The 25,607-nt window shown below is 38.0% G+C and overlaps 1 protein-coding gene across 1 annotated transcript in view; it reads left to right on the top strand.

Moving 5' to 3' along the window:
* The window catches only part of MGA (MGA, MAX dimerization protein), an 87,724-nt gene extending 65,227 nt beyond the window's left edge, over positions 1 to 22,497 (top strand). The window contains exons 16-24 of the mRNA XM_008587529.1: positions 1,970 to 2,260; positions 2,451 to 3,946; positions 6,772 to 6,902; positions 10,134 to 10,185; positions 14,637 to 14,843; positions 15,701 to 15,812; positions 16,180 to 16,413; positions 17,496 to 17,669; positions 18,601 to 22,497. Coding sequence (XP_008585751.1) covers positions 1,970 to 2,260; positions 2,451 to 3,946; positions 6,772 to 6,902; positions 10,134 to 10,185; positions 14,637 to 14,843; positions 15,701 to 15,812; positions 16,180 to 16,413; positions 17,496 to 17,669; positions 18,601 to 19,868 — 3,965 coding nt within the window. The 3' untranslated portion in view covers positions 19,869 to 22,497. The remainder of the gene's footprint in view (positions 1 to 1,969; positions 2,261 to 2,450; positions 3,947 to 6,771; positions 6,903 to 10,133; positions 10,186 to 14,636; positions 14,844 to 15,700; positions 15,813 to 16,179; positions 16,414 to 17,495; positions 17,670 to 18,600) is intronic.
* Positions 22,498 to 25,607: the final 3,110 nt, after the last annotated feature.

Below are 25,607 nucleotides of genomic sequence, written 5' to 3'. Positions count from 1 at the left end.
GGCGGCGCGCGCCGCCGCGCTTCCCAAGCGGCGCACTATCCAGTGCGCCACCGGGCCGGCCCTAAATCAACTACTTTTTTACTTGTGTATATTAAAAAGAAACATTAATTGGAAGGCAGCATTACTTGCCAAAATAGAGCTTAGCCCCATAAGTAAATACACTGGAAACAATAAGAAAAATGTTATTACATTTCATTTAGCTACTATATGTTTTGAGCCTGTGGCTTGCTCTCTTTCTGTTAATGAAGAAAGCTAGAAAATGCTGGAGTAATATTAAAGGCAAAGGGTATCAAAGACTGGTACTTTCTTCTTATATAATCAAAGGATTAAAATTGAAAAGGTAATTACTATTCTGACAATGTGATATGTTACTCTGTAGCCATCTGCCACCTAAAAGTATCTTATATAATACCACTTGAAGAAATACTAATGTTAACAGACCTTCTTATCTCTCTTTTATAGACTGACTCAGCTAACTGCTACTTCTAAGGAAGTGTGTGTAATTTTGTTCTCAATTCCTATAGAAGATCCCAGCTTGGGCACTTAGGATATCTGTGGCTTTTTCATTTGACTTAATTTCTTTTTCTGTTTTCTCTTCTTCCCTTCACCTAATTTAAATAAGCAATCATATGTTTAGTGTGTGTATTAAAGAATAGCTTTCGTTCTCTGGAGTAATTTACGTTTGGAATTACACTCTGTAAAACATAATTTGAAGAGAAAAGTTCAAGATATTAAGAATGTGTTAACATGTTTCTTAATTCACATAAGATAGGTGAATGTTTTTTATTTAAATTGCACACTATTATTTTCATGAACAGTTTGGTCTTTGTGGGTTTTTTTTTTTTTTTTTTTTTTTTTCATTTTTTTTCATTTTTAAGGGTAGTCCTGGATTTTCTATATATAATTTGTTATCTAAATGTTATGAGCATGACTTTCTTTTACACATTTGGTATGTTTTGTGTGCTTGTCTGATAGAAAATCACGTTAAGCTAAAATCTTTGTTCTGTTTGGTTTGTCATTTTTTTTTCTATTTAGTGGGAAATTATTGAAAAGTTTTTTTTATTAACAGTGTTAAACAAGTTCACCAGTTTGAATGGTAATGTTAGACCAGTTTCATTTATGCTTACTATTATCATTATTCCTACCTCTTTATCCCTGTGACCTCCAAAAAATGTACCTGTAGATTACTCATATTATTTTTTCCCATGTCATTAGTATTTCTAAATATCTCTTCCAAACACTGAAGTGCATTGTTAGGTACTATTAATGGTTTGAAATCTCTTCTAATTCACATCTTTTGCATTAAATTTCTGCTTTTCCTATGTTTGTTTAAAAAATATCTTTTGCCTTTTCCTAACGAGGCTTTATTTCCTTGCTTCTTTTGATGTCTCTTAATTTCATTCCATTTTTGGAGGAGTGTGTGTTTTTTTCTTTTTGAAAAATAATTTCCACAAATGTTTAAGGATTGCTTACTTGTTAGTGAATTTTAGAAGCTGAGAAGCCTTTTATACCTCATGATTTTTAGTCCTTGACTTTATCTTACTTGAGTATAAGCAGTGACACTAAGTCACAGGTGTAGTGTTATCAGCCTTAATTTTAAATTTGAAGAGAATTTTATCATAAATAATCTCTTTTAACTCTAATGAGAATCCAGATTTAGAGACCTGCCCATGTTATTCACTAGGCAAAAGCATTATCTCTTTAAATGGACCTCTTGACAATAGATGCTTTCTTTTTTACCATTTTAAATGTAAAACTCCACGATGTCTGGCTAATTACTTGGGTTTAACATAAATTATTCTCAGCCATAAATAGTTTTAGAGGTATAGGATTTCACCAATTTTATAATTCAAATTAGAAGTTATTTGAAGTTATTTGCAGCATGGTCAGATCCTATGTCATAATAGTTTTCTTCCTACATGCGTTAAAGGGGAATTCTGATACTATGTTTCCATTTCCTGTTTTTCAGAAAATGCCCCTCAGATTCCAGTGGCTACTCCACAGGTCGCTCCTAACACAGTGAAACGTACTGGACCTCGACTATTGTTGATTCCAGTGCAGCAGGGTTCTCCTACTGTTAGACCTATCCCAAACACACAACTTCAGGGACATCGGATGGTCTTGCAACCTATTAGGAGTCCAAGTGGAATGAACCTATTCAGGCACCCTAATGGGCAGATTGTTCAGCTCCTACCTTTGCATCAGCTTCGAGGCTCTAATACCCAGCCTAACTTACAGCCTGTCATGTTTCGGAACCCAGGTATAAAGTTGGAGATCTGTCTAATGAGTTTCTTTTGTTGAATCATTTGGCCATATGGTATGTTATTGTTCTTCATACACCAAGATTGTTCTTCTTAGCCTTTTAGACTCACTTGTCCAAGAAGAAAAGAATACCTTACAAGTCTTAATATATGAGCAGTGGTGATTTAAAGTTTTCTTTTTCTTACCAGGGTCTGTAATGGGAATCCGGTTACCTGCTCCTTCCAAACCTTCAGAGGCTCCATCATCTTCTGCTTCGTCCTCTGCTTTCTCTGTCATGAATCCTGTAATTCAGTCTGTTGGGTCTTCTCCAGCAGTGAATGTTATCACTCAGGCACCATCAATGCTTTCCTCTGGACCTAGTTTTGTGTCTCAGGCTGGCACATTGACCCTGAGGATTTCTCCTCCCGAACCACAAAGCTTTGCAAGTAAAACAGGCTCTGAAACGAAAATAACCTATAGCTCAGGAGGGCAGCCTGTTGGTACAGCCAGTCTAATTCCTCTCCAGTCTGGTAGTTTTGCTTTGTTGCAGCTCCCAGGACAAAAGCCTATTCCTAGCTCTATTCTTCAACATGTTGCTTCCCTTCAGATGAAGAGAGAATCCCAGAATGCAGACCAGAAAGATGAAACAAACTCTATAAAAAGAGAGCAGGAAACTAAGAAGGCTCCACAGTCAGAAGGAGAAGCTATAGATCCTGAAGCTAATATAATAAAGCAAAACTCAGGAGCTACTGCCTCAGAAGAAACCCTGAATGATTCCTTGGAAGATGGGGGTGATCATTTGTGTGAAGAATCCCTTACAGAAGAAGATCCCGCAACTGTCAAACCTGAGCAATCTTATAACACTGGGTTACCCACAGGTGCAGACTATAAAGATGTTAATGAAGAGTGTGGGTCTATTAATCATAACAGTTCTAAAGAAAAACAGACTGTTCTGGAAATTAGGACCATTTCTGAAAAAGCCAGTAATATGACAATCCAAAATATAAATAAAGTACAGCTTCAAAAACTTGGAAATGTGAAAGGATTAGACAGTCCAGAAGAAAAATCAAATGAATTTTCAGTCATCTCTAAGGAGGAAAGTAAACTTGAATTATCAGGGAGCAAAGTTGTGGAGCAGCAATCTAATCCACAGCCAGAGGCTAAGGAAAAGGGATGTGGAGACTCTCTGGAGAAGGACGGTATTAGGGAGAGATGGAGAAAACAACTGAAGGGCCCCTTGACCCGGAAATGTGTTGGAACTTCACAAGAATGTAAGAAAGAGGCAGATGATCAGTTAATTAAAGAAACAAAGACATGTCAAGAAAATTCAGATGTGTTTCAACAAGAACAAGGCATCTCTGACTTACTTGGAAAAATTGGAACTACTGAGAATGTCAGAGTTTTAAAAACTGAATGTGACTCTTGGAGTAAGATTTCTAGTCCTTCAGCCTTTTCCATTGTTTCTCAGAGATCGACAAAAGGCAGCAAAGGGAATGGACATTTTCAGGGTCACTTACTGCTACCAGGACAACAGATAAAACCAAAGCAAGAGAAGAAGGGTGGGAGAAGCAGTGCTGACTTCACTGTTTTGGATTTGGAAGAGGAGGATGAGGAAGATGAGAATGAGAAAACCGATGATTCTATTGATGAAATTGTGGATGTTGTTTCTGACTACCAGAGTGAGGAGGTTGATGATGTAGAAAAGGTGGTGAGCCCATTTTTGTTGTGACTGAAACCTGAAGGAATTAAATGATTTATTAGAGACGGTAGCTTTTTCCACAAGATCACTAAGACCTAGAACATTAAATTGGATGCCTAGGTTTAGATGATGATTGACTTTGTAGTTTTTAGGCTGTGTCAGTCAGGCAACATTTATTGAGCTTATATTATCCTTTGAGACTTGCCTGTTGTTATGAGAAGGCTGGCTTAAATCTCTGGGAGATAGGTGCTTGAGAGTCCCTATCAAGTTGGGTTTAAAAAAAAAAAGAAATCGTGAAACCACTCTTCCCATTTGATCTTAGTTTCTGTGACATTGTCCATGTGAGGTGAATGTAGCTTAATAAGAAATGGAGTGGGTGACCTTAGAACTGGAGGAGAACTTATCTATTTGCATTTAAAAAATGTTTTTCTTTTTGGAGGAAAAACTGGAAAATACCATCTAATGTTTTAATATAATCTTGCCTTAAGTTGTTTTTTAATTATCTCCTAAAATTAAATATGTCTCTAGAACTTATATTCTAGACTTTGGTCATTATCCTTTGTAATATGACCTTTGTAGTTTTAAAAAAAATTTTCCTGAAGCATTTTTTATAGGCTTCCTATGTAGGATTGTGTTTACTAAAGCTAGGTAACTGAGAGTCAGGCATGATATAGGGCAGGGGTTGGACAAACTTTTTCTGTAAAGGGCCAGATAGTAAATGTTTTAGACATTGCAGGCTAGATGGCTCTCTGTTGCAACTACTCACCTTTTGAAGAATGAAAGCAGCCATAAACAATACATAAGTGAATGAGTGTGGCTGTGTTCCAGTAGAACTTTATTTACAAAAACAGGTGAGGGGCTGTGGTTTGCTGACTCCTGACATAGGGTCTTACATATAAAACATAAGGACACCATACCCGGCTGCCTGTGGGGTGCCCTGACATCTAAATTGTGTCCCTTTCTTCAGGAGCAGATGGCATAGCCCTTTACACTAGTTCAGCTAGTTTTAGAATCTCACTTCATTGAAATTCATTCAGCCTATGTGTTATCTGGTCCTTTAATATGTAACGGCTTTATGCAGATAAAATATAGCAAAAAACATTAGTATTTTAAAACTCCAAAATGTTTAAATATTTTAATGTTTCCTGTAATGGTTGTTTCTATACTTCAGTTGCCTCATTTATAAATGAGGAACTAGCTCTAAAATTGGGTGATTCTATAAGCTGTTGGATGATTCTTATGATCTCTCTATAGCCTAATCCTTTTCAAGGACAGTTATCTGTAGGTAGCTAAAGAATCTGAATTCATTGAATTTAGGAGTCATGTTACAGATCTTACTGTGCTTTGTGCAGAGTCTTCATTGTAAGTCAGCCCGGGTAAACATCAGACCAAAAAACAGTCCAACTTTAAAACCAGTGAAAGCTATTGCTATCAGTGGAACTGACTTAATAGAACCTATAGAGTCTTAATCATACAAGGAGGCATTGCTTGAATGTACTTATAGGGAATCTGACAAGTCACACTGACTTTTTTGAAAGTAAGGGCATTATATTGAGTGATCTCTAAAATCTAAATTTAACATACAATGTATTTATGTACCTCTCCCATGCCTATGTTATTTTTATACTTGTGACTAGCATTATATTGGAATAGTGTGAGGAAAGTTGTGAGTAGCTGCTTTAATTTAAATCTTCCATTGTGAAGGTTATTGGACATTATTTAACAGCCTACAGTTAAAACCATGCAGTAGGCAGACATTTTTCAGTTTAAATATTGTAAAGCATCTACTTACATTACTCTTTACATTCTGTTGGGACTTTGTGTTGATTTTGCTTTCTAGAGTTAATTTTAATATATATTGTTTACACTGTTTAAATTTAATATTGTTTAAATTGTGCTTAAATTGGGGTGAGGAACATAAATGATGGCTTGCATTTAGTGTCTGTCAGTCTTATGGAGCCTATAATTTGGGGGTAAGTAATTTTTCCAACAAGTTTAAACAGAATTAATAAGGTGATTGGAATACTTCCTTTTGAGTTGTGCCTTTCTGGTACAGTAACATTATGGATAACAGAAAGCATATTCCATGTTTAGTTTCTGGCATAGTAAACACTACTTTTAAAGGTGGACTTAAAAATATCTGCCTATCCCATTTATCCATATAATTCTAGTGTTATTTAAAATATTCAGAGAATTTACGTGGTAGGCGCTCAATAAATGCTTACTTGATTGACTCCTTTTTTGGGATAATAAGGAAGTAGTACAGTAACCCTGGGCTTTTGAAACCTGAAATTCCTAAAAAGCTCTCATTCTGTGGGGTTGAAAGACTTGAGAAGACTGTCTGGGCTGTATTCTGTTTCCATATCTGCCTTATATATGTTAATGTGTGTTGATTTGTGGATGTCTGATATGGTGTTAGTCATGAAGCCTCCTTAAAATAGAACCTGAACGTTTCTGCTTTCCACCTTCCCCCTTGCTAAATTTTATTTTAGTGTTATTTGATCTTAAGATTTATGATGCCTTAATACATCCATACCTGAATTTTGTCCTTAGAAATAACACTGAAGCACCAGTGTAGCCCTTTGGGGACCCTTTAGTCTAATGATAAATATATGTCTATGACTTACAGTGTAGTTCTTGGTTGTTAAAACTAATCATATATTGTCTGTCTTTTCTGACTTAATCTTAAACTTGTTATTAAGGAATTATCAGTACTCCTGGTATGAAATCAATGTTTGGCACTTGTTGGTTTTATAAGGGGAGCATGCAGTTGAAAAGTTTGTGTGCTTGCTTCCTAATACATTATTTACTGTTGTAATAATGTATTTCAGAGTAACTGTGTAGAATACATTGAGGATGATGAGGAGCAGGTGGACATTGAGACTGTAGAAGAGCCCTCAGAGGAAATTAATGTTGCCCACATAAAAACCACAGCTGCCCACACACAGTCATTCAAACAGCTGTAAGTCTTATTTCTCTTTGGGTTGTTGTTTTTTGTTTTTGTTTTTTTGTAACCAGAAATAAAACTAAATGTTCTGTTTAGGAGCTCTGGGTAACTGACCTGGCTACTTCATTCCTCTAGCTTTTTTCTGATTATTGTAGATGAGGAGAGGAGCTAGAATTTGGAGGTAATTAACTTGCCTTGGTTGTTTGTTGCTAAGAAGCTGTGTGTAAACATGAATAACGTGATATGGAGCCCCATACACTGGTGTTAAAATAATCGTTTTGCTAGTTTGTAGGTATTTAACCTTGGTCTCCGAACCTCAGATTCCTTACCTATGAAATGAGGAAAATGCCCGCATTTGAAGTATTAATATGAGATAATAAATGCAACAGCATAATTGACACAAATGGACTACTCAACAGTGGTTAGTCCCTTGTCTGTAAAGAATAAGGCATTAAATTCTAAATTAATGTACTTTACTAGTTGAACAGATAAGCTACGGGTGGGAAGATTTTCCTACCTGTTCCACCAGTGAGATGAAGATATGGAAGGCATGAGGACTTAACTCAGGAAAATTTATTTCATTTTCTGTTTTAGTAAGCCTTTTGTTGATTAGGGATTGGGGTGTGAGAGAGAGACAAGGGAAGGCGGATATATGAGTTGTTATTTTGTGCCAGACATTGTACTTTTCCTGTTATCTTCTTAACTACCATATAAAGTAGCAGTGAGTTGAAAGAGTAATTCTTCATCCCTACTAATGCTGAGAAAGTCTAAGGAGTAGAAAGTAGGAGTAGTAGTTTTCTTCACTCCAGAACTATTTGTGGACTACTTCAGTTACCTACTAGTTAAGCTTGAAAGAATTTTAAATCCCTTAAAAACGTAATTAGACTTAATAAGTTCAGTAGTATTGCTGGATAGGTTCTATATACTAAAATCGAGTTCCTAAACAATAACAACAAGCAGAAAAAGTAACCATTTACAATAGTAACAGGAAAAGAAGCTGTCTGGGAATATATTTAAGGCTCTGCAAGACATAAAATTGTATTTGAAAGACATTGAAGAACAATTCAGTAAATAGGAGATACCATATTAATGGATTGGAATAATAAAAGGCCAAGAATAACCAACACACAAAGACCACAAACTGTAAAGGAACAGATTAAAATTGAAGATTAGGCTGGCCGGTTAGCTCAGTTGGTTAGAGTGCAGTGTTGTAACACCAAGGTCAAGGGTTCAGATCCCCTTACCAGCCAGGCCCCTCCCCTACCCAAAATTGAAGATTACAAATTTAATTAAATTTATTTAATTTTTAAAATTAAATTTAATTTCTAAAATTTTTTATTTGGTCAGAAAAGTTTGTAGGCTCATGACTCATAGAATGAGGTCAAATTCCGTGCTTTTCATCTGGCCCCATGTTTTGTGAGCATAATTCTCCTTTACTCTTCCTTCACGCTCTGTATGCCTCTGCCATGCTGGAGGAGTTGCTCGCTCTTCCCCTTTTTTTTTTTTTTTTTTTTTTTTGTGAGACCCGCCGCACCGCGCTCAGCCAGTGAGTGCTGTGAACGCACCGGTCATCCCTATATAGGATCTGAACCCGTGGCGGGAGCGCTGCTGTGCTCCCAGCGCCGCACTCTCCAGAGTGCGCCACGGGCTAGGCCCTGAATTTAATTTTTAAAATTAAATTTTTTTTATGGCCACTGGCCGGTACGGGGATCTGAACCCTTGACCTTGATGTTACAACACTGTGCTCTACCCAACTGAGCTAAGCACCAGCCCAAATTTATCTAAATTAATTTTAATTCAAATTTTACATTTAATGGAAAATAAAGGTGAAAAAAATTTTTTAATTCTATCAGAACACCGTGAAAACAGTGAAAAGACAAACTCAGACTGTAAGGAAAGTATTTGCTATACATAAACTGACAAAGGATTAGTATCAAGAACGTAAGAAAATTCTTACAAGTCAGTAAAAAAAAAAAAAAAAGTAATCCAGTAAAAAAGTAATGGATTATCCACAGGCAGTTTACAGAAGAGGAAAACTGAAAGGCCAGTAAACACATGCAAATTTATTCAGCTTCATAAGTAATTAGGGAAATGCAAATTAAAACAGTGACTTCACCTATTCATACCTGAACTATTGGCAAAAACGGAGATTTTTGGGAACTCACATACTACAGGTGGGAATGTAAATTGTTATTACCACTTTGGAGTACAGTGTGGCATTTACTAAAGTTGAAGATGTGCATCCTTTCTTATACCCAGCAATTCCACTCATATGTAAATGTAAATACCCTAATACCCTAGAAAAGCTCACATATATGTATAAGGAGACATGTCTAGAGCTACCAATTACAGCATTGTTTGCCATTGTGAAGATTTGGGAACAATCTAAATAACTACTAACGTTCTGAAAAAGGAATTATAGAAAATTTACACTGTGGAATATTATATAATAGTGAAAATGATTGAACTAGAACTATGTATCAACGTATTTCAGGTGTAATATTGGGTGAAATCAGTTGCAGAAAGATACAGTATAATATTTAAAATGGTACATAATTTTCTTATTTAGAGATAATCATGCATTCTTAGTAAACTGTAAAGACATGTATGGCAAACTCAGTTCTGGAGAAGGAAGGAAGGGAATGTGATTGAGTAGACTGTACCTAGGTCTCCTTTACTTTTGAGATGTATTATTTCTCAAATTGGATACATACTTGGGTGTTCATTATATATTTGTTTATACAATTTTGTCTGTTTGAAATACTTGATGACTGAAAAAAGTAACATGCCATTTTAGCAACTATTTGGACACTTTTCTTAGAGAAAAAAACTGTTGGGCCGGCCCGGTGGCGCACTGGATAGTGCGCCGCTTGGGAAGCGTGGCGGCGCTCCCGCCCGAGGGTTCGGATCCCACATACGGACCGGTTCCCGCTCACTGGCTGAGCGAGGCGCGGGAGCAACACCGAGGGTTGCAATACCGTTGCCGGTCCCCGGTCCGGTACGGGGGCAACACTGAGGGTTGCGATCCGTTGCCAGACACGGAAAAAGACAAAAGACAAAAGACAAAAAAAAAAAAAAAAAAAAAAAAAAGTAAACTGTTGAATAATGTGGCCATATATCACACCTTGGGGAAAAGAAGCTGGTTACAATTTAGACAGTTTGGGATGGTTTGGTTTAATATAGCTGTGAGCTGGTGTTAGATTATTGAATTTCAGTAAGACATTGAAAAACACTGTCTTTATCTAGGTGCCGTACCCATATCTCTGCAGATGAAAAAGCTGCTGAAAGGAGTCGAAAGGTATTTAGAATATATTTAATGATAATTATTCATTTAATAAAATTGATAACACTTAAAAAAATTTATTGAATTATAATTGATTATACATATTTCATATTTTTGGAGTTCAGTATTGACATATGGTGATCACATCAATATTACCTGTGTATATATTGTTAGAAATCATACTTATTCTTTATGCCCCTTGTCCAATCTCTCCCTATCCTCCCTCCCACCTCTGATAACCCTAGATTTCTTCTCTCCTTCTGAAAGAGTAATGGTTACTTCTGATTTGTTGCCTAGATGATCTGTCCAATGCTGAGTAGTGTGTTTAGGTCCCCCAATATTACCATAGAGCAGATGCTTCTGTCACTCTGGAATGGGCTCTGTGGAAAGAGACATCCTCCTCCTTTCTTTGGTCTCTGCTGGTGACTCTCCTTGTGTCAATGCACTCCAGAGGCTGGTGAACCATCTGCGTGGTGGTTGTGGCATCCAACTGCTTTTGTGGCAGCTGTGGTTATTGTGGTAGCTGTGGTGGGCCACCTATGTGGAGGTGATGTTTTTGGCATGATCCTTGACACTAGGGGTGTACCTGGTTGTGTGTGTGTGTGTGGGGGGTCTGGTCCCCACTCCATGCCTCAGGACCCTGGGCAGGCCCCGAGGCACTGGTGGTATGCCTGGGCCAGAACTAATTTTTTGGCCTTTGCTTACTTCTAAAATAGGGGAACTTCCAGTGGGAACCAGTACTTGAGCTGTGTGGTTTAGCTAAATTGCTGCTTTGCTGCTGATTGACTAGGGAAGGCTTTTTGTGCAGCTCAGGATTTAATGGTTGACTTTATAGGTACTTCTGGCTCTCCAGAGACCTGGTGCACCTGGGTCGTGTAGAAACTCTGATCTGGGCCTGAGACTTTTCATCAAACTGTACGCCATGCAATTCTGTATTACCAGTCTCCTCTGAGTGGTCCTTCCCTGGTTGGGGTGCTGGTCAGCTGTCCTTGCTGTGCCTTAATGTTCCCCTGGTGGGCCCATCTCCTCTACCACCCGTGCTGCAAACAGTTCCCATGGGATGCACCATGTGCCTGTCCCTTGCGATGACTCACTGGCCTCTGAGTGGGTCCTTTTTTTCAATTGTTGTGGCTCCTCTGTACTATGTGGGTTCACAACCCTATTAGTGGTCTTGCTGGCCTGGGGGCCACCGAGGCTGTCTTCTCCTCTGCTGCCTCCAAGCAACTTCATCCAAAAGACACAGCTGCGGCTTTTGCTGGCTCCTGCTCCATGTGCTCAGCAGCTCCAGCATGAAATGGTTGGAGTGGCTTTTTCTTTCTCTCATCGTGGCTTCTCCTGCCTTCATGCACTCCATAGGTCTATCTTCCACTTCCCCTGAGCTCTGGCAGCCCCAGCTTGGCTGTTGTTGCTTTTTTATAGTCATAAATTGGTTGGTTTGTGGGAGAGAGTGACGCGGGGGACTGTCTATTCTGCCATCTTGACTGGAAGCGTCCTAATAACACTTTTCTTAGGGTTGAAACATTAGCTATATGAGCTATGATTTTTTTTTTCAGGGTTATTTTTACCAGTGAGTTAATCAGCTTTTTTCCCTTAATGAAATTATACTATTAATATGCATTTTTTTTCTTCTTAATTCTCCTACTTCCCCCAGAGGATGCAATAATTTTGAGGAGTTAAAATTAATATGGAGTTTATGAAAATTGATGTACTTATTTCAAAACTAATCCTGTAATGTAATGATTTGATGTAAAACAAGCTGACATTCTTCCTCACCTAGGCTCATTAATTTTCAGTAATCAAAAAATTACTCTCTGTAACGATGGCTAGCAGTTCAAGGAGCCATGAAATTACAAACCTTTAATTTTCTTAATGTATTGGGTATGTGATAATCATGGTAGCATAATTAAAGAAGGTTTTCTCTTTATCCAAACAATACGAATGGAAAAAAGTTTGGTTATTTAAACTACCCTTCCACTTGTTATTCTGTCTTCTTAATTTAAGAGATAAAGATAATGATGGGAGTTGGGTTGAAGTTGAGAGTGGCATTTGGGTCCTTTTCAAAAACTACATCATGGTCTGGCTGGTTGGTTCAGTTGATTAGAGTGTGGTGCTGATTAACAGCAAGGTCCAGGATTTGATCCCTGTACCGGATACTGGACAGCTGCCAAAACAAAAAACCACATGATTATTTGGTTTTGCTCTGATTTGGGGGATCATATTGTACATATTTGCATGGTTGTAATCATTTTGCATTTATCACTGTATTTTAATTTTTAAAATTTATTCTAAAACATTTTTCAAATATAATAAGTTTTCATAATAGCTTATTTATATATAATCCATTGTTTTGTACTCCAATTATTACATTCAAATACTTGCAGTGTTTTGCTGTATTTAAACTTGATATTGATTTCCTCTCTATCTTACTGTATCTTTTATTCTCCCATACTGTATGAGTGCACAGTGGGTTTAATGTTTAGACAGTGGCTTTACATAAGAGGTTTTGGATTATGATAAAGACAAACAGTGTAAGAAACAAACACAATTGTAAACATCAGGAAAAACAGCAAAGCCAGGAAACTATACAAGACAGGAGATGGGAGATGTAATTATTCACCTTGTATGAGTGGTAGTTACAATGTCATAGTAGTGTAGCCACTGTTAATGATTTTTTAAAAAACTTTTATAACCTATGAATAAAATATAGAAGACTTTGTTTCAGTCTTGAAAAATGTGTAAATACAGATGGCAAATTGGGAGATGAAAGATGGAAGAAGAAATAAAGGGAAGGATATAGGTGCTGTTATAACCTCATTTTACAAAGCAGAAAGGCAAGATATACTGTTTATTGTTGTCAGAATGATAAATTAAGATTAAAACTTATATTCAGGGTGCTAAGGGATCAGTAGAAGAACTAAAACTAGTGATGATAACTGTGAGGAAGACAGAGTGGCAAGATGTAAGAGTGCTGTGAGCTGAATCCTTTTCTACATAGCAAGAAGTCAATAGATAGCATTGAAAATGGAAAAGAATAAGCTATTTTTGACTAAGATACAGACTTAAGAACCAGAGGAAGCCACTAAAAGAATCAAAAAGTGGTTTCTGAGTATCCAGGTACAGGGCACAGTTGCTTTTCATGATCAAGTTTTCATATATTTTAAACACTGTATGCATCTATAAAATCTTAATTAGAAATTACTTTAAAAATTGAAATAGAATTAATAAGATAGAGAAAGGAGGCCTAAGGCATCCTGTAGGTGAAGAAAGACTTTCCTGAAAAAGTGCAAAGTTTGAATTTTAAGTGCTGGGTATTAAATGTTAAGGAGGATTGGGTTGGAGGAGGGATGAGTAATCCAGGTGCAGGCAAAAGCCTGTGTAATGGCAGGGGGGTGTGGGATTGCATAGTGTGTTTTGGAAATTTCTAGCAGTTAGGAATGGTTGGAGAGAAAGGTGATTTAGAAGAGTGGCAGTTGGGCTGAGCCCGTGGCGCACTCGGGAGAGTGCAGCGCTTTGCTGCGCTCCCACCGCGGGTTCGGATCCTAAAGAGGGATTACCGGTGCGCTCACAGCACTCACTCACTGGCTGAGCATGGTGCGGCCGGTCTCAAAAAGGACAAAAAAAAAAAAAAAAAAAAGCGTGGCAGTTGATAACTTTATCAAATTGTGAAGGGTATTATAGTATTTTAAAAAAATTTTTTTTTCCTTTTTGTCTTTTTTCATGACCGGCAACGGATCGCAACCCTCAGTGTCGCGCCCGTACCAGACCGGGACCGGCAACGGGATCGCAATCCTTGGTGTTGCTCCCGCTCCTCGCTCAGTCAGTGAGTGGCCGGTCTGTATGTGGGATCCGAACCCTCAGCGGGAGCGCCACCGCACTCCCAAGCGGCGCACTGCTACAGTGCGCCACTGGGCCGGCCCTAAAAAAAATTTTTTTAAATCTCTTTTCCACCAATGAAGATTTTGTTGATTTTTCTCATGTAATTTGTGTCATGAAAACAAATTTTATTTTTTATTTTTTTGTCTTTTTGTCTTTTTTCCATGTCCGGCAACGGATCGCAACCCTCAGTGTTGCCCCCGTACCGGACCGGGGAAGCGCTGCCGCGCTTCCCAAGCGGCGCACTATCCAGTGCGCCACCGGGCCGGCCCCATGAAAACAAATTTTAATAATAAATTATATAAATAAGCTTTTGTAGAACGCCCCCCCCTCCCCCCCCATTCTTCCTCATTTGAGAACCACTGAAATTTGAGCTGGGAAGTGATATCACAGTAGCATGAATTCAAATTTACACTATTGATATTAAGTTAGATTTGGAGGAAGATAGACTGTTAGTAAGGTACCAGTTGAGGGGCTGTTATAAATGCCATACAGAAGATGATGCGTGCCTGAAATAGATCAGTGCCAACTGGGATGGAGGAGGCGGGCAGATATATGTGAAAGATGTTTAAGAGGCAATCTTGTTTGGACAGGTTCCACCAGTTTCTCTAAAACTGAAGTCTGATTACTGGAGTGACAAACTACAGAAAGAAGCAGAAGCTTTTGCTTATTATCGCCGGACACACACTGCCAATGAGCGGCGGCGGCGTGGTGAAATGAGGGATCTCTTTGAGAAGTTGAAGATCACATTGGGATTACTTCATTCTTCCAAAGTTTCCAAAAGTCTCATTCTTACTCGGGTAAGTGTTCTATATAAATGATAAATAAGAGCTTGACTAAGAGAATCTTAGAGATACTGTGAGCAAGGAAATCTTTTACCTTATGAGAGAGATTGAAATAGAACTACTTGTGTTTAACAATTGAATGTGAACTGGTAAACACCCAATAAATTCCTCGGGGAAAAATTATGTTGAGTCAGAGCTTTTCATTCGAAGTCAGATTCTTATCTGGGAGAGCTATCCTTCCTTCAAATAAAGTTAGAAACTTTGGTTAACTCTTATAACTACATTCTTTTTACAATGGTGTCTTCATAGCACTTTAGAACAGTTTATCACAGTGTAAAGCATAGCATAAGTGATATTTTAACATACTTAACAGTTGACAGTCATTTAAAAAGAAAATCTGAAATATTGAAGCTAGTAGAAATTTTAATTTTGCACATAGAATATCTAAGGTAATTTCATTTAAATTGCTTTTAAGTAGAAGTTGGAGGAGTATTGGGTAGTGTTCATACCCCTGTAGAGCAAAGTTATTTTAACCAGATTTTACTTAGACATGGAGATGATATTAAAGTTGATTTCTAAAATCGAAGCACAACACAAATATTTTGTATTTCCTTGCAGAAATGGAACACCTGTTACTACTCAGTGATGCTCTTTGGAAATAATCATGATCTATGTTTCCTAAAAGTATAAGCCAGAAAACCTCCTGCAATTTAACAAAAAATAATGTTTGACACATCAATAATTGTTTTAAATGGCGTTATAAAGTTCTCTAGAATACTAGATTAATATTTTTTTTCATTAAAGTGTGTAGGCTTTGCCAGGTTTTAGAATACAGTGGATCAGTTAACATAATATTGCTATTTCTATTCTAGGCATTCAGCGAAATTCAGGGACTAACAGATCAGGCAGACAAATTGATAGGGCAGAAAAATCTCCTGACTCGAAAACGGAATATTCTGATACGGAAAGTTTCATCCCTTTCAGGTAAGATATATAAATGATCTCTGGTAAAGAGCATAATACCAGCTTTAGCAAGGAGAAATCCTCAGTAGAGCTTTCAAATACTACTTAGTTTAAGTCTTGTCTCCCAGAGTTTTTATTTATTTATTTGGGTTGCTGGCCGGGATGGGAATTTGAACCCTTGACCTTGGTGTTGTCAGTACCGTTGGCTCCCAGAGTTTATAGCAGTTATATTTTGACTGGGTGGGTCATTTCTTCTGAATTGTAATCACTCTTGCTTTCCATAGTTTTGGGGAATATAGTTAAGTCAACTGGATTTCAGTTGACACTGTTTCTCATTATTATATGGGGTTGTGCAGAGTGTGATAATGTATTCCATTTCAACTTGTAGGTAAGACAGAAGAAGTGGTCCTGAAGAAGCTAGAGTATATTTATGCAAAACAACAAGCACTAGAGGCACAAAAAAGAAAAAAGAAGATGGGATCAGATGAGTTTGATGTGTCTCCCAGAACTAGCAAAGAGCAGGAAGGATCTTCTACATCATCTGTAGATCTTGGACAGATGTTTATAAATAACAGGAGGGGAAAACCTTTGATTCTTTCCAGAAAAAGAGACCAGACCACAGGTAGGAGCAACATTCTTTGCTTTCCTTAATGTAGGTGAATATCAGTTTAGTTTAGTGGACTGAACATCTTCTCTTGGCCCTAGTTTTAATTTTAGTTAAATGAATTACAGATGAATTGTATAAAAAGGAGTATTAACTACATTAGATATCAGTTTCTGGCTTTATACACTCAAGCAAATCCTGGGACGTTACCAGTCATGGCAACAAGTCCTATTTCTGATAACAGTCTACGGTCATGTATTTTTAGTGAGTAATTTTTCAAGCTGCCATCTTTACAGACTTTATACATGAACATTTGATTTCTCTACATTTCTGCTGGCAGGTTGAGGAAGTTTGGGTCTAGCTGAGACAAATAAATCGGAAATTTTTAGAAGTTTTAATTTTGTTGAATCAAGCTCTTTTAAAAAAAAATCAGATTGCCTATTAATGTGTTGCTTAAGGAACAAAGTATATGGGTTTTAAGTTCTTTCTTCTATCTTGGTTTTAGAAGTGAAGCTATATTGATTTTATGCTACTTATATCTTTAGAGAATGATGTATCCCTCTTTACTTTTTGTTTTGCTCAGTGTATGAACCAGAAAGTCTGTTTTTATATCTAAGTAAGAAGGTAGTGATGGATACTAAAACATGAGTTAGTTTTAACATTGCAGAATCAAATGATGTTACTTCTAAGAAAGGAATTTAATGACCTTTTGGTCCAGTCCACTCATTTAACAAATGGGAAAACTGAGGCCTAGAAACTTAATTTGTTAGAGCTTAGGGATAGAATGTATGCCTTCATCCTGACTATCAAGACTATCAGAAGCATTCCATTGAAAAAGTGGTTCCACAGCTTTGTTCCTCAACAAATAAATTCTCTACCTTAGGAGAACTTAGTGGACAGGTGAAAAGTGAAAAGTGGTTTACTCAGTGTAAAGTGGTTCAAAAAAGTTAATTCTAGCTTGAGTTTCCTTAATTAAATTTGAAATTTACTTTTTACCTTCTAAGTTAGAATATGGTTTTAGGGATCTCCCAGATTCCTGGACTACACTAGCATTAATTGAAGATCTTTTATCCATAACTAATTTCTGATCTTTCTTACAGAAAATACTTCGCCCTCTAACACTCCACACACCTCTGCCAACCTCGTGATGACTCCACAAGGACAGTTGCTCACCTTAAAAGGTCCCCTATTTTCAGGACCAGTGGTCACTGTTTCTCCTCTCTTAGAAACTGATCTGAAGCCTCAGGTTGCCAGCAGTGCTATGGCTCAATCAGGTATGTTGTAAGTGTTGTCCTCTGAGTAGTAAAAATGTTATCCCTTGTATCTCACAATGACAGAGGAAGCCTTTGAATGTGTTCTATAATGATAAACAGCTATTCTGTTGGCATTTGCCTTGGTGAAAGATGACTCTCGTTTTAGAACATGTTTGGCTTCATCTGTGATATTGATTGGTATGCTTTACCTGGGATTGGAAACTATTTTGTAAACCCTAGTTATTTCTAAGTAGGAGAAGAATTGCAAAGATGTCTAAGTGAAAGGAAGATGTTGAGGGTTCATTGTCTTAGTTATTGGTGTTGATAATAGTTTATCAATTTTGTGTTGTATTTAGAGATGGTGCACTCCTGCATTACCAGCCTGATTCAGTTTGAGTGCCACTCCCTTTTGGGGTAGGGTAAAGTTGAAAAGGAAGTCTCAGTTTGATGATATAGGTTCTAGGCACCTAAATTTCTGTTAAAATAAAAGGGTATCCTTACCAATATTAAAATCCTAGACACTTTGTTGCCATAGCTAGCCAACAGTTCCTTGTCTCTACCCGCTGCCACTCTGGAGGGCTCATCCTTTTCTCTCACATCTTGCCTCTAGGACTACATTTTACTCTCAAAAGTAGTAGTTAATTGGGTGAACAGAGTCAAGATGCATTTCTGCCTCAGGACAAGAATTAACTTGGGGAGCATTATGATTAAATGGAACTTTTGTTAATGATGAAATATTAGTCTTTTGGTCAGATTTTACTTGACTATTTTCTTGTTAGGTTAGGTCCATAATTTGAAGAAATGTTCTTTCATCTTTTTGATAAAAGTAGACTGGTGAATTCTGACTACAACTGCCTAAGATGGTCATTTGGTATAATTGAGAGAGAGAGAGATGCTTATCACTGTAGATCTCAGTGAATTTTTCTTTTCTTTTTTAATTTTTATTTTTCAGAAAATGACGACTTATTTATGATGCCACGAATTGTTAATGTGACATCATTGGCCACAGAGGGAGATTTGGTAGATATGGGTGGCAGCAAATATCCTCATGAAGTTCCCGATGGCAAGCCACCTGACCACCTGAGAGAAACCGTAAAGAATGAAGATAACTCCTTAGAGGATTCAGGTAGAATCCCTTCCAGAGGAATCCATAGAGATGGCAGAATGGCATTGGGTCCAACACAGGTTTTTCTGGCAAATAAAGATTCTGATTTTCCACAAATAGTTGATGTTTCTAGTATACAGGAAGCAGAGGAGTTCTTACCTAAAAAGATTTCTGGTGATATGAGAGGGATTCAGTATAAATGGAAAGAGAGTGAATCTCGACTGAAGTCAAAGGAGTCTCCATTTCATAAATTAAAGATGAAAGATCTCAAGGACTCAAACATAGAGATGGAACTGAGAAAAGTAGCATCAGCTATAGAGGAAGCAGCACTCGATCCTAGTGAACTGCTAACTGGCATGGAAGATGAGGATGATACTGATGAGACACTCACTTCACTGCTCAATGAGATTGCCTTTCTCAATCAACAGCTAAATGATGACTCTGTTAACCTGGCTGAACTTCCCAGCTCTGTGGATGCAGAGTTCCCAGGGGATGGTCGGCGGGCTTTTATCAGTAAGCTTCCTACTGGGAACAGAGCTACTTTCCAGGTTGGCCACTTGGGAACTGGTTTGAAAGAGTTGCCTGATGTTCAAGGGGAGAGTGATTCCATCAGTCCCCTCCTCTTGCACTTGGAGGAAGATGACTTTTCTGAGAATGAAAAACAACTTGCAGAACCAGCCTCTGAGCCAGATGTCCTTAAGATTGTTATTGACTCTGAGGTAAAGGATTCCCTCCTTTCCCACAGAAAAGCTAGTGATGGAGGGACGAGTACTTCTTGCCTACCTACAGAGTCTGAAAGTGTGTCCTCACCTCCCGTCCTACACATGAAGACTGGTCTGGATAACAGCAGCACAGATACTTTGTGGAGGCCTATGCCCAAGTTGGCACCTCTAGGTTTAAAAGTAGCTAATCCTTCCAGTGATGCAGATGGTCAGAGTCTCAAGGTGATGCCTTGTTTGGCACCTATAGCTGCCAAAATTGCGTCAGTTGGACACAAAATTAACTTAACAGGGAATGACCAGGAAGGCCGGGAGAGCAAAGTGATGCCTACATTGGCACCTGTTGTGGCTAAATTGGGCAACTCGGGGGCCTCACCAAGTTCTGCAGGGAAATGAACTTGTTTGTCCTCAGGCAGAAGCCAGACTGTGAGGGGAAATCAAATCTCACCTCCTTTCTCTGCAGGCATCTGTTTATTTGTGTCATGGAACTTTGATCCTTGAATTTGATGATGCAGTGGATAATGATGGAGAAAGGGGGTAGGGTGCTGACCCTGGTATAAGAAATACTATGAAATTCTGATCATGTTAAAATGTGTTACCTCACTTGTGGTGCTGGGTCCCCTCATCCTCTCTAAGAAGGTGGGATCCATTACTGAACACGAGGTGCCCCCCTCATATCCAAGGAATTCATAAAAAGACTCTGGCTCCATAGTGGTTCCTAGTTCTTCCCCCCAAGAGAAGAAGCTTCTTGAGACTTTGGAGTTGCTATGGATTGAACTGTAGCTGATAGCTGTTGGGTTAAATCTAAGGAATCTGATGGAGTTGTGCAAAGGGATCCAGAAGAGATAGTTTTTAGTTGGTGTTTCAGGAATAGGGAAAGATAAGATGGGTACCATGGAATACCAAAGTGAAGGACTTTATGTCATTCAGCAAAATTTTCTCTTTTTTCATATCCAAAGTAGCTTCCATTCCATCTCCTCTTCAATTAGAATTACAAATTCAAGCCTTCTGGCAAAGTAGGGATGCTTTTAACTTTCATTATTAAGGTAATTATTTTGAGATGTTAAAAAAAAAAAACTAGTAGTTCTCCCCTGTCTTTGTGGGTGTTGAAGAGATAATTTCACAGTGCCAGGGATTTCTACCACAATATTTATTTTGGAGGTAGGCATAGAGAGAGCCCTCCCCCTTTCAGAAATCATATCACTCAAGAGACAGCTAAAATGAAAAGCATTCTATCCCCAGACCAGAGACGGCGGCCAAAATAAAAAAGTTGTGGGGCTGGATACTTTTCAAATCAAACCAGCCTCCTGGTGCTTGAAGGCTCTTATCTGCACAGGATGTAAAGAAAAGTCACAGTAGGCACTCTTTACCAGGGAAATAAGGCAGTATTTGAATCACAAGATATATTTTTTATCTGCTGCCATGGATTCAGTGATCTGTAGAGCTTTTTCACTCATTAGCTGTCAGGGTATGAAGGACTGACAGCCTGTAAAGATAAAGATATTTATATTTTTGTATAGTTGTTTTCATAGATTTCTCAAAGGCTGAAGTTTTCAACCTAGAAGATGAGATTTGTATTGAGTATAGAAATGATGTTTCCTATCTAGTTTGTAAATAATCATGGTGCACTTGAGGGGTCTCTTGGAAACTCCTGGGGGCAAGAATCACTATTCTGAAAATGTATAGACTGAGATTTAGCTGCTGCATTTTGCCTTTCTTAAATAATTATATTTTGGAATGTAACCCCTGTTCTGTCTTCATTGACAGGATTTGCTTGTGTTGTAAAACACTAACACGAAAGCTTCCAGTGCCTGGGCTGTGCCTAGGTGAGGCTATTTCCTCTATATCCCCTGCCTTCTTTATCTCAAAATCCCACTCAGCATATCCTCAGACCTAGGTTGTGAGACCAACTTTGGAATGGATCTAGTCAGTGAATTATTACTTCCATGTTTGGTTCCCTTTCTGTTAACTCTGGTAATCAACAGATTGAAAAGGGTGGAAAAACTTCCTCTGCAAATTGCAGTGGGAGCAAATTGTTTTTTGGTTTTGTGCTGTTTGCCTTTCTAGACCTATTCAACACTTCCCTCCTCTAAAGGTTACTGAAGAAGCTTGAAGTAGGTAGAGTGCTCCTCAGCTTCTCATTATCCCTTCCACTCTACCCAGCAGATTTCATTCAATGCCTTAGCCAATGAGTCCAGCACCTGTTTTTCCTGCTAATAATTGTCCTTGGAGATGCTAGTACTTTACCCAAGTATAGCGGTTTCCCATTATTTCCTTGCTTGCCTCTTCCGCACATTTCCTCCTAACTTCCCAAGGCTTATCTTGTGGTGTTTAAGGGTCAACCAAGGATCAGGCAAGTGAGTGAACAATCCTCAGGAAAAGAATGACCATTTTAGCTTCTGAACACTTCCCTTTTTAAAAAGAAAATAGGCAAAGAGGTGGTAATTCCAGATTGGAGGATATTTGACTGTTTATGAGAGATATACAAAGATGGAAATTAAGGATATTTCCAGGTGTGTTCAGGGAAGGCCGCAGATGTCATCACAAATCCCCAAGACACAGTGTTCTCAAGACCTCTTAAAACTAGGAGTTGTCAGGGCTAATTTGAGGGGGACTCAGTCTTCAGAACAGTCCTGCAGTCTTGGCAGAAATCTAAAATCTCAAAACCTTTTATCCTTTAACCTTACTCTAGGAGAAACTGATAAAGTTACATGTGTGATTATGAAAGGTGAAGTTGAGTGAGAGGAATTGAGAAACCTGGAAGAGAGAGCTCTCACCCTAACTATAAGAAGCATGATCTCAGTAGACCAATAATTCGCCTTTTTATACATCTGTAAATAAATGGAATGTTTTTAAGAATATAATTATGTCAAATTTAGCATTTTCTTTTATATATTAAATATATATCTTTCCTTTTCTGCTTTTGAAAAGTAATTATTTTTTTAGAAACCTAAGAACAGAAGATGTTTGGCAATTGAAAGAGAATGTATAAACCTGAAATAAATCAGTTATAATAATTAAAGCAGGTCTTGGTGTTGGGAGGTTTGTGCCGAGTTGGAGTAGAGAATTGTAATGCCCTGAGACATATTTGAGAGAGGTTCCACTGAAGTAGTGTTAGCATAAGACTTCCTTCTTGTTCTCAAAGTTTCTGACATGCCATTTGGGGGAGGTTTTTGGTGTCCTACTCCTTGTATCATGTTTTAAGTGGAGGCTTCAGAATTTTGTGCAACTTGATGGCAAGTATTTGTCTCAGAAGTCATTCTACACAGACGAAAGGGTAGCCTCATAGTACCAGTGTGTGCAAGGCAGTTTACCTGTTACCTTGGAGAATAATGGTTTAAAAACACAATCTTAAATTTAATTAGACAAATTATACTCAAACTAGTAGATGCCCTGGGAAGGCAATCAACATTAGGGCTAATAAAAAGCTTGAATAGTATAAAAGGGCTGGAGGAGGTATTGTAGAACCTTTCTAGCACTTATGAGAGGTAAATTAACACCAATTGCTAAACATAGAAACTGGATAAATTTCAATATTCATTTAGAAATTAATTTTATGATGCTGTCCTAAGTATTAAAATACAGGTTATACTTAAATCATTCAAAGTTTGGCATGTTCACACATGTGCACAAAGTATTTGATAGATATTTACACACTGGGAGACACAATTATGGTCTGACTTTGGAGTTTTGGCAGATCTGGGTTCAAATTCTGGCAAGTTTCCCTACTAGCTTTTTTTGGGTGCGTGTGATCCGAACCCTCGGGCGGGAGCGCCGCCGCGCTTCCCAAGCGGCGCACTATCCAGTGCGCCACCGGGCCGGCCCTCATGGGTGTTCTTAAGTCAAGATATATGGTAACTAGTTTCATAATTTACGAAAAAATTTTATTAAAGGAATCCATTAAACATTGAGTTGCTCATTATTTAAGGTCACTAACAGATGAAAATTCAGTCATATAAGCTTCATAAAAATTGTTCATTTTGCATAATTTTATAGTACATGCAGTTGTTTTTTTTCTAGAATTATGTAAGAAATACCTGATGCTAAGCATCTCTATAACATATTTGAAGATGTTATCAAAACAGAAGAAAGGAAGACAAACATTATTTTGAGCAGAGTTTAGTAGTATAGGATTTTTCCCCCCTAACATACTGGTTGAAATATTTGAAATGGAATGGGGTGAGGCAAATTGAGAGGTAAATTCACTTTGAAGACAGGTCTAGAAAATAATGATAGCCCTTGTCCCTCCCAGAATTAAAAAAAAAAACAAAAAAACGTTGCACAGTGTAGGCAGCACATTTTCAGGTACTTTTGTAGAGATTGATGACCAAGAATCAGAATACATTTCCTGTATAGAATTGTTGGTTTTGAACAAAGTGCTGTAAGGGCATCAGTACTTACATTGTCACTAATGAAATTTTACATGGATGTGAATGGCTGGGTGCAGAGAAAATTAAAGTTGAGGTATTCACTCACTGCCAGCTGCAGGAAAAAAATCAGTTAATGCATTTTTGAAATACAAGGAAATAATTTGGTATATAAAACTTTTCAACTAAGGCGTAACTATAGTGTATTAAATATGATTGAACTGCTCTACAAAGGCATGTAAGTGTTGAGTATTAGTGACAGAGATGTGTGTGGAAAGGCTAAACCAGGAAATAAGTTGGAAATTTTGAGAAAAATCCAAACTACTAAATTCTATCGTTGCAAACTCTGGTGGTAGAAGAGATTTTGTTAAACAGGAAAGCAGCCTTAGAAACAATGTTTTGAGATTCATCCTGTTTCCAACTGCAGTCATTGGTCTCAGCTGTCTCACAGTGCCTTGCATGTAAAGGTGCTCAATAAATATTTGAACTGACGAGCAAATGTTTATTATAGCCTATTAGTTTTCCAGAATCTTATAATTCTACTTATTTGCATAGTAAGCCTAGGGTGAGTTAAAAATTTGATCTAATGAGCATAGTGCTAAATAGATAACTGTATAACATCTATTCACAGACATCTAAAGTTTTAGAATCTGACACCATGTATACATGTTTTGGACCTATACAAGCAGAATAAAAAGTGAAATAGCATATGGATAGGGGCCAACTTATTTAGGGGTCAATACCATCCTGGAAGGTGGGATGGCAAGTATTTAGTTTGAGTAGAGAAAAGGGAATAACACTTCTATTCACAGTGGACCTGGGACTATTTTCTAAGGAATTAATTCGTGAAGCACGGAAACAGTCTGCAGCTTGTGCCCATAATGGTATGTTAAAGGCCACATGGTACCTAGACAATAAAGTTTGGACTGAATTGTGGAGAATTAAAAATGTGTGGTTTTGGCCTTAGACTGGAAGTATCCAGACTCAGAAAATCCCCTCATTATGCTGTTCTCAGTTTTTCATCTAAATCATTTTAGGCAGTGAAAAGTATGAACTTGGATTTGCCTCTGCAGCTTCAGCATCATATGAGGGTAATTGGGGAAACTTTTTTTTTTTTTTAAGGGGAATATAAACCAAGGTAGCTTCGGACAAGAAATGACCAAAGAAATGGACCAGAAATGACTGAGAAATTGCACTTAGTAAACCCATTTACCTGGCCATGAGTGGTTAGGTAAATGAGAAAACTGACATTCTGGAGAGGATTGGGGACAGCTTGGGCACATTTTTATTGTTTCATGGGTGCGGATGGCAGTTACTGGGGTCTGCACCACATGAGTAAAGACAGCAGGTGGCACCATTTAGCTTTTCCCTTTGGAGAGGTCAAATCAGACTAGCAAGGGGTTGAAGGATCTAACCACCTATTTCATACTGTTGTGGCCAGTGGCTCTTGCCTCTTCCTTCCAGATCTGGGAAAATAAATTTGAAAATCCCACTTTATGTTTCATTATATTTACAGTTCATGATTGAAGGCAAGGAGTCCTCACTCCTGTAGTAGCTATTGCCAGTTGGTCTTCTAAGAGGTGCTATCCCTGATCTCCATGTCAACCTGTAATTTTTACAAATTTCATTTTTAATACATGACTCCAGTACACAGAAGCACTTACCTGCTTTGCCACTTGGCTGTACAATGCCCACCCACAGCAATGATGTTAGGGGTTCTTCCCTCTTGCTGACATGTCATCTCCCCCAGGGATTTCAAAGATTTGGA

The sequence above is a fragment of the Galeopterus variegatus genome, unplaced genomic scaffold, assembly GCF_000696425.1.
Source record: "Galeopterus variegatus unplaced genomic scaffold, G_variegatus-3.0.2 Scaffold119, whole genome shotgun sequence".
Taxonomy (NCBI): domain Eukaryota; kingdom Metazoa; phylum Chordata; class Mammalia; order Dermoptera; family Cynocephalidae; genus Galeopterus; species Galeopterus variegatus.
The sequence above is the reverse complement of the archived record's forward strand: the minus strand, read 5'-3'. Positions and strand labels throughout refer to the sequence as shown.